The 9,618-nt window shown below is 34.6% G+C and overlaps 1 protein-coding gene across 2 annotated transcripts in view; it reads left to right on the top strand.

Moving 5' to 3' along the window:
- The window catches only part of LOC110101522 (RNA pseudouridine synthase 7-like), a 20,082-nt gene extending 12,509 nt beyond the window's left edge, over positions 1 to 7,573 (top strand). Inside the window, exons 3-5 of one of the 2 annotated variants that reach the window (XM_020829447.2) lie at positions 1,471 to 1,593; positions 3,531 to 3,769; positions 7,399 to 7,573. In XM_020829447.2, the coding sequence (XP_020685106.2) occupies positions 1,471 to 1,593; positions 3,531 to 3,769; positions 7,399 to 7,501 (465 nt within the window). In that variant the 3' untranslated portion in view covers positions 7,502 to 7,573. The remainder of the gene's footprint in view (positions 1 to 1,470; positions 1,594 to 3,530; positions 3,770 to 7,398) is intronic. The other variant, XM_028696866.1, reaches the window with a different exon arrangement.
- Positions 7,574 to 9,618: the final 2,045 nt, after the last annotated feature.

Genomic DNA, 9,618 nt, shown 5'->3' with positions numbered 1-9,618 from the left:
TGCTTCGGGTCCTTGATTTGGACTCATTTGGGCTCGGATTGAGTCAAATTTGGTGTTGTTGGGTTCGTATTTTGAGACGTTCAGTTCGACTATAAGTTTGTTGAAATCGGAGTTCAAATGGTCTCCGATTTAATTTTTGAAGTTTCTAACGTGATTGTTTTCTCTAGATTAGTGCCCGATCAAGATAATTTTTTGATGATATATCAATAACTTAGTCTTGATTAAAAAAATAAATTAATCCATTTACTTCTTTCTCTTAAACCGAGCATGTATATAAGAGAAAATAATCCATTTCTCACATATAAATGCGAATACCATAGTTTATATCCTAAACTATTAATCTCCTTAGCTTTCTCTCCAATCCATTTAGTTTCCTGAATGTACATAATATTTTCCTTCCTATGAATCATAATATTTATTAATTTCATTAATTTTTCTATAAGGGAGCCCTATATTCCAAGTTCCTATCCTAATTTTAATTTCATAGACTAGCTTCTTTGGCCACATCCGTCTTTGATGTGGGAACCCTTGCCTATTTAACACTACACCCGGGCGTCGGTGCAGCGGCCCTTGCACACTTGTCACTGTATTTAGGCCATACAACGCGTCGCTTCCAGGGGATGCCCTAGCATTAACACAATTTTTCAAAGAATTCATGTCATGATTATTCGACAAGTTTTACGCTGGCTGTCGACTACCTAACGCAATACTCAACTTTTCTCATCTAGGACTTAGGACCTGGCAACAGTAGTGTTCTTGAAGTAAAAGAAATATGAGGGTAAAATTTTTAAGCATTTGAAATTCACCATCTAGTTCAATTTTAGTGTATTTGAAAATAATTAGATTTGAATGAGTTTTAAAAACACTGTAATTTGTTTTTCAATGTTGTCTCGGCCGTGGTAGTTACCTATCGCCAGTTTTGCTGCTTCCCGATCGGCTTTCACCTCTCATCAGCCACTTGTTGTCGCCACAATTAGCCGGTCGTTGTCCTTCTTTTTTCGTCGCTTGCCCCCTAGTTATCAGCGCTCGCTGCTACCATACACGTCAACATCCACTCTCTACCACCACCACCACCAGTCATTGACGCCAGCTACTGCCGTTGGACATTGACCTCCTCCATCATTGACTTTATATTGCATTTATTTTACTTCAAGCAAAAAAAAAAACGTATTTATTTTATACTCATTCTAATAGCTCCAAAATATTTCAAATACATTGCATTTCTTTTACTCTGCATTTCTTTTTCAACGAACCAATCAAATATTGGTGTATTTCCCAACACAGTGCAACATAATCTCTGAATTTTTCTCTAGTGTCAGGCTTAATTAAGGGGCTATTCTTTTGAATTCATTTATTCCCTGCTTCCTGAAATTTTTTTTTTTCTGCATGTCCCATTCAAGTCTCGTTGAATTGTAAAATCCAAGTATCAGATGTAGGATAATTAAATCTTTCTTTTTCCCTTTATGGCAGGTTGGAGACCCAAGACATAATGCTTTGGAGGGAAAGGCTGCATGCACAAGATTCTTAAGAATCAGTACGAATGGAACTCATAGTGTGGTCTTATGTAAACCTGTTACTGGCCGTACTCATCAGGTAATATTGCACTAAGGTTCTCAGTAAATAATTCAGAGAATAAATTATTGTGGATCCCCTTGATAGATAATTGATAAAGTTGTGCCATTTTACCTTTCATAAAGCTAATTGGAACCCATTTGGATCAGGAGGAAATCAATTGTATAGGGCTCGTGCAACTTGAATTCTTAGAGTTAGAGGTTTCGTTTGGGACGGCTTTCTTACTGCTTTCTAAAACTGTTTTTTAGTACAAAAATTTTTAATTCAAAAAATTTTTATACTAAAAATCCATTTTATAAAGAAAGAAAAAAACTATCTCAAACGAAGTCATAATCTGTATTCCTGCTGGTATTTAAGCATTTGACTACCTAATGATAAGGTTTTAGTATGTACATATAAGGGGTAGTGAGGTACGGACTTGTCATAACTTCCCAATGAAATTCTTAATAGCATCCCGACCATTGGATCGCTTATCCAACTTATAACCATATGTATACGATTTGTACATACACAATGCACAATTCTAACATAATATATCATTAGAGGAATGGAATTGTCATTGATGCAGCCAAATGGTCAAATAACGTGAATGTTTGTACAGAAGATGTTATCCAATTAAATTACTCTAAACTATGAATCAATTTCAATGGAAATAAACTATTAGAAGAAAAGGCTGATAGCAAATGAAATAAACAGCTAAATGAATTGATGATGATTTTGGTGGCTGAAAGCAAAGGAGATTACCAATCAAGGCCATAGCAATGTTTCATTAACCTACAGAAATGATGAGGGGAGCATAACAAGTCATGATCAGTTTATTGAAAATATATGACGTAAAATATTTATACTTTATACTATATGCAGTATCGATGATAATGCATTTGTCAATATTAGTTATTTTATAGAAAATGTTTTGGTTAGAATTAATAGATGGAAGACAGTATTAGTTTAAATCTGTTTTAATAATCAATGGAATGGGATTCTTGCAACTAAGAAAATAAGTACAGATTGATTCTAATGGAAATCCATGCCAAATACGGTTCAAGATACTCAGAGTCGATATGAAATCAGTGCTATTATATATCAATAGTACACGTAACTGTTTCAGAAGAGATCAACAAAAAACGTTCTAATTATAGTTTTATGCATTTGAGCTTCAAAATTAAAGCTACACTTGCATAAAATTTCAAAAATACCTTTTGCCCTTGATTTGAAAAGTTGAAAATTGATTCCTAGTGAAACTTCTAAAAACTAGGGTTTTGTTGAGTAGTAGATGACAATGTGAAGTTGAAGACGACAGATAAGCTTGAAAAGAGGAGTTTTCTTTGAAATGGAAATGTTGTTGAAGGCTGGCGGAGTTTTCCTTGAAATGACAATATCGTTGAAGGTAAGTGGAGGATGACTTGACTGGCCCGATAAAAGAGTTTTTTTTCTTAAGAATCCATTTCAGTTGATTTTTCACGAAGCTGTTGTATCAACTATATAATCTTCAGAACTTTTTCTGTTATCGCAATTTCATATCAAGGAAAACACTTTTTGGGAGTAATTGAGGCCTTTGATTCTGTACAACTATAGTTTGCTTACAAATTTAAAAATGATTTCCTAACCACAGGTCCTTTCCTTGCAAAGTTATGCATCAATTTTTCTTCGAACGTGCTTTTTGTTTCTTTCTTTTTATCTGGTGGGTGAGCGGATGCCGAGTGAAAGCTCTCGTGAATGTTCAACCGTATAAATGTAAAATTTTCATTTATTCCTAAAAGTTCTGGATGCATCATAATAGCTATTCCATTAAATAGTGCACACATACACCTTTTTGCATGAACATGCAATAATTTAAATCTGTAAATTTCTGATTGTATTCTATTTGAAAAGTATATGTTAATAGTGTATCCTTGGAGCAAAACTTCTGTAAAAAAGCCCAAACTTTATTGATTACCGCCTCGATCCAAATGCTGCAGATACGTGTTCATCTCCAACATTGCGGGCACCCAATAGCTAATGATGATCTATACCTCTGCAAGACCGGCATTCCTCTTTCTCCCCGGCGAACTGGTGCTAATGGAGCTGCCTCTATTCGCAACCACCAACCATCACTTTCTGATTCTACCATGAGTGAGAATCATAATCCAGATGTTGATCATGTAGATTTCAGTATCGACCCAATGTGCACCAACTGCCCATGTCTTTCTCCTAAAGGGTATACACACTTCCAGTTCTATTATAATCTGTGTTTAGTTAACTAGTTATGATGCTTTGCACATTTCATTACCGTATGATACTGTTCCTGCAAATCTATCCCTTTTTAAATGCAAAAATACAGTAAGTCTTAATGATTTTAGTTTCAGATCTAGAAAATTTTGGAGAAAAGGGGACTAAATTTCATGCCTAATTCACTGAAAGGTTTGTCAATGGGTCAAGTTATGACTGATCTGAATTGATTAACATGATAGGCAAATTGATCTATAGATTTGAAAACCCTTGACCTGATTCACTTATAACAATGTGGGTTGGAGCTAGTTATGACGAGTTCAGCCTAACCCGTTAAGACCTTAAGATCTAGCCTCCATTGTAAGCTTATTTATGCATCTCATATGTAAGCCTAATTCATTGTAAGTTAGAGGAACCAGTTGGAAAAAATTTAAATTTTTTTTGCTGTATTTTATGTTCTAGTCGGTTATGTTGCCTTCTAGAGCTCATTTGCTCTTGCTTGTCTTTTTGCTACGAAAATTTTCTTGTATCGTTTCTGATTAATGAAGAATCTTGCAAGGTATATGATGGTGATATTTTTATTTTTGGGACAATTAGCTTGATAATATTTATATTGTATGGACATAACAGTTAAGTCATAATTACTTGTATTTGTATGCATGGACGTGAATTATCAATTCATGGATCTTTTGGTGTATTGCTATGATCAAGATAATTCTATTAACATCAAAAAAGTTTAGATCATCAAGAAGTAAATCTCTTTCAAAAATTTTAAAATAGACTTCAATAGTGTGTTATCTTTCTCCTTGTTATAGGAGTTTAGCCACTTCTAGGTTGACCTGAAATTTGATTTGATATCTGACCTGACATAGTCATGAATCAGATCCTGGTCGATTCTGATCCAATATAAAATTTAGTCGATCAAAAAGTTATTTGGATTTGATTCGGGTTTCGGTCCACCTGATCTGTTAACAGTCTTAACAAAAGATGACTATTCTGAGTTGAATAATGATTTTTAATATGTCATATAAATGCTTTGTCTGATATGGTGAGGTAGTCCATTTGCATGTGGTATTTGTGGGCTTCGAAAATTCGGCCCCAGCCTCCGCTCGCTTTGTTTGTTTTTTTTTTCGGCAAGGGAGTTTTAACGGATTAAGTTTCGGGGTAAATTTTGGGAAGACAGATGGGTTTGTAGATAAGACACTATCCATAGATTTCGCCCTCATTTTGTGAGGACTTTATGATCTGAGTTCTGGTTTCCTATAGGCGCAAGCCCCTATAGTTAATTACCCCTCCCGGTCACGAGAGAGAACTTTCAATTAAGGCTAGTCGTCAATCAGATGCGTATAAATACGTGTTATCTGGCATATAATAGCAGCAATGGGCATAGGGATTTGAAAAGTTGGATTTGAAAATTTGATATTTAAAATTTTGAAATTGCACCATCTTGCACTTAAAGTGGATGGTGGGGGAATGGATGATGGACCCGATCAAGATTCCATGGTTCTGTCGTCCCGTTCCATCGTGGTCCCTAGTCTACTTAGTCAGAGGAGGTAGCGACCCAACCTGACAGAAGGATCCTTGTCGGCAGCCATGGGTTGCTTCGTCTAAGGGATCTTGTATACCTGGGGTGAATGTTTGTCTAAGGGGACAAATTTGAATCCACCTTAGCTAACAGAGGGCTTTGTGCCCTATCGATTATATCATATTAATTCATATCTCAAGGATTTGATGCCACTAAGGAGCGTATTGGTGCTGGCCATAACCGGTATTTCGTGGTGCCATTTGGCGAAAAAATCACCCGGTTCAGAGGGGCCTATGTCATAACCATTTATCCTGCGGTGCTATTTGGCGGTAAAATTGTCGGTCAGATGACACGTACCACGTCCTTATTGGCAGGAGATTATTTGGAAATGGATCATAGTAATATTTTCGACTTAGCATTTAGCTCTGTGTGGCTGAAGTTATATTCGAGTTTATCTACCTCGGCAAACTGTTGCGGAGGGTGGATGAATTTTACTTTGAGTGTTTGATAGTGGAATATAAATTTTAAATATTTTGGACTTTGAGATTTTTTGAATTTTGAGTGTTTCTGATGGCATTTTGAAATATTTGGAATGGACCCATCCGGTTGAGATTTTTTATTCAACACGAACATCATCGGGGTGTTTGGGGACATTTTTATTTATGGACCCAACCTTGTCAACTCGAACATGCTGTTGACCGAGGATCAGGTTTCTCGTAGGCTTTGTACCTTTATTAGTGAATTCTCTTAATTATAAACCTTGAATGCATAATATGAATGTGTTAAAACAAATATACCTATCAGGACAGCCGTATATTTATTTGATGGTTCGAACTTTGTCGACTCCTATTGATCTGTATAGAAGGATCGAGTTCGAACTTGAATTCACTTATTGACCCACACAGTATCCTTAGATGTCACGTGTGTACCAATAACACGCTCGCTGGGGCCCATGCATGTTTATGATTGTACTTGCCCCTTGTGTACCTATGTGTATACAAACTACGGTGCATGTACGGGGCATTCTTTGAAATATTTTTAAATGCCTTATGTTCGCTCGTATGAATATTGCGGATCCGGTGGCATTTGTTCATAGATAGTATGCAATATTTATAGTGGGGCTCCAGCAAAAGCCGTGGGAGCTTGAATCTGTCGTATTCTTCATGCACTTTGTTGTAGTCTTTGGCTCATGTAGTGTATCCGTTATTGTTACAATTAGGCAAGTAGATGTATTCTTTCACGGACTGAAATTGACTACATGATACTGCATTTACTGAAGTCTTTATGTATCTACCCATAAGTGGCATGTGACGTGTACATCTATCTTCGTAAAGAGCTTGTATGTATTGCAGATCTTTTTATTTGCTACGAGAAAGTATCTAGTACGTATGGTGGACTTCATACAGTTAAATAGATATCAAATATTCACATCTTTCATTTTGAATGAATTAACAGATTGATCAATATTTCAGTAGTTAATCTTATTTTTTAAAGGGAAGGGTAGTGCAAGGGCGGAACCAACCTTAGTTTACAGGGGGACAAGTGACAAACTTATAAAAATAAAAATAAAAATGTATAAGGGTGCAAAAAATAATTTATTTTGCACATAATCGTTTTTCATAGGCTTGTTTGTTAATGTTAGAAAAGTTCAACATAATCGGATGAAAATAGCTGGAGGCCAAGAGGCTTTTCTATTTTTTGAGGGGAAAAATGTCGGCTTGGGGCAAAAAATAAAATTCATGGGGGACAAATTATCTATAATCCTTATTATACTAAGAGTTTTAATTTTTTAAGGGCAATTGGCCCCCCTTAGCAGTACATAGTTCCACCCTTTGGGATAGTGTTGTGAGATTTTTCAAACTTTAGAACCAATGTGTGATATTTGATCAAACAGAGGAAGAGAAGTGCAAGTTACTCTAATACTTTAATAAATGGTGAAGACCATAAACAATATGGTACAGATGATTGTAAAACACCAAGTTTCCTATAAATACAAAATTTTACTTGAATTTTGAAGCTTTATCTATTGCAGTTCCATAGTTTAGTCTTTTGCCATTTTTGGCACTATTACTAATAACTACTGCTGCTTGCAGCTATGGTAGAGATGAAGAAGGCCTTTGGCTGCACTGTATGCGATACTCAGGACCTAACTGGAGCTATGAATGTCCCAATCCTGACTGGGCTGTTCTAAATTAAAAAAATTGTCACAGACCCTTTCAGTTCTTTCCTTAATTTTATGCAGGAGACGGCTCATATTTGATTTGCCCATTCTGCTGTTGTTGTCTGTCTAACTTAGGAACTTTTATTTTATCCAGTGAACGTACGCTCCTCTACGTTCGGTTTTAGACCAAAACAGCGCAATACCGAGTACCGAGTACCGAGTTGTACCGAGTTTTTTAAAAAAACTCGGTATTGCACTGTTTTGGTCTAAAACCGAACGTAGAGGAGCGCATGTTCACCGGATGTAATAAAAGTTCCTAACTTAGGTGTAAAAATAGTTGTAGAATGATTGCGGGGAAAATAATTTTTTAAAAATTCAGTTTTTGTTTGAGAAAGTTTTCTTATTGCTTCTTAAAGTAAGCTTTTATTACAAAAATTGAAATATCTATATTAGAAAGTTGATTTAAGAAGCAGTCAAAAAGTTGTCTCAAATGAAGCCTGAGTTATGTCATAATTTTTTATCAGACAATTATTTTATTTTAGTTATCATATTTTAGTATGTCTAATTATAAAAAATTGTAAAAAAAAAAATGTAGCTGATCAGAAATATAATAATTTTTTTTTAAAAAAAAATTATGAGAAAACAGCTCTAAACAGACTTTATATGCTCAGCCAACCTTACTGGCTTGCATCACTCAGCTGCTGCTTTAATGGAAGTGCAGAATAGTTGGGCTTATTGTCAAAGTGGAAGCAACAAGTCTACACTTTTATGTTAATACTGCAGAATAGTTTGCATTACTCAATCGATTTTTATATTAAAGTTGCTTTAAGAAGCAATATGAAAACCGCCCCAAACAAAACTTATTTTTTGAGGGGCGAAAGAAAAGTCCTATTAGCTTTTCTTACTTCAGCTCGGTATTTGGTAGTCGGGCTAGACTTCAACGCTCTCTGGCTCGAGCTCGATTCCACTCATTTGCACCCGTAGTTGTGTTGCGTGTGTCATTATGTTAGTATACCTTTGTTCTCATTATATAAGATGTACCCCATCATGACAAATTAGGGTGTTGTGCATGAGCAAAATATTTACATGTATGTCACCCTAAATCAAATGTGGCTTAGGCTTCGTTTGAGACAATTTTGAACCACTATTTTTTTCTTGCTTTTGATAGATTTTTGTACTAAAAATCAGTTTCACAAAATAGAAAAAAAAAAGTAATTCCAAACGAAGCCTTATTATTTTGACAAGTTGTTGCACATCAAATAATTTATAGGTAATTAAAGTTAACATCATTAGAAAAGAGTTGAGATTAGATAATTGATTCATGTGAGATTTTGGGTTTATATATGTAAGGTCACATCATATATTGTATTTGATCATATGGGGATTTATATTATTGAGCTTGATGGTGAATATAATTAAACATGGTGGTATGTATGAATATAGTAATATATTCGAATATCTATTTATGTCTTTTGATTGCTTCAGTATATTTCTATAGATAGGGAGTCTCTTGTATTATTATAAAGGCAAATTAATGTTACTTTTGGAATTAGGTTTTTTGTTACTTTAATACATCATGGAATTATTTGTGTTTGAGAATTCAATACATCGTGATGTACTATGGAAAGAAGATTAAACATGGAGATCATATATGTGGCAAAGTTTGTTTGTGGACTTGTTCTATTTTAAACTTTTGAAAAATATTGATCATGATTATAGAAAGGACTGATATGGAGAAATGCTATTTTTGAAGACTGTTTTTATATTATTTTTTTCTTTCTTTCAAGAGTATGTGTTAGGTTATATTGAATTGAGAGAGTCATTTCTTATGTTATGGACAATAATGAGATTGTATGTTATTGAGTTTTATTATAGTTTTTATAATAATGTTAGGCATGAATTTGGTGAGATGCATGGATATGGAAGTAGTTTTGAACTATTATTTGTGTCTTTTTGGGTTGTCCCTATATTTCCTACAAATAGGGAATTTCTTAGATATAAAGAACTTATTTTGTGTATAATGAACTAAATAAAACATGGCTCTTTGTAAGTGCATTTATCTTATATTCTTTTTCATCCAAATAAACGAGTGTGAGTGAATGACCCTTTAAGACGGAATTATAAGGAAGGAAGATCGAAATCATGAAGGATT

The sequence above is a fragment of the Dendrobium catenatum genome, unplaced genomic scaffold (genome assembly GCF_001605985.2).
Source record: "Dendrobium catenatum unplaced genomic scaffold, ASM160598v2 fragScaff_scaffold_847, whole genome shotgun sequence".
Taxonomy (NCBI): Eukaryota; Viridiplantae; Streptophyta; class Magnoliopsida; order Asparagales; family Orchidaceae; genus Dendrobium; species Dendrobium catenatum.
The sequence above is the reverse complement of the archived record's forward strand: the minus strand, read 5'-3'. Positions and strand labels throughout refer to the sequence as shown.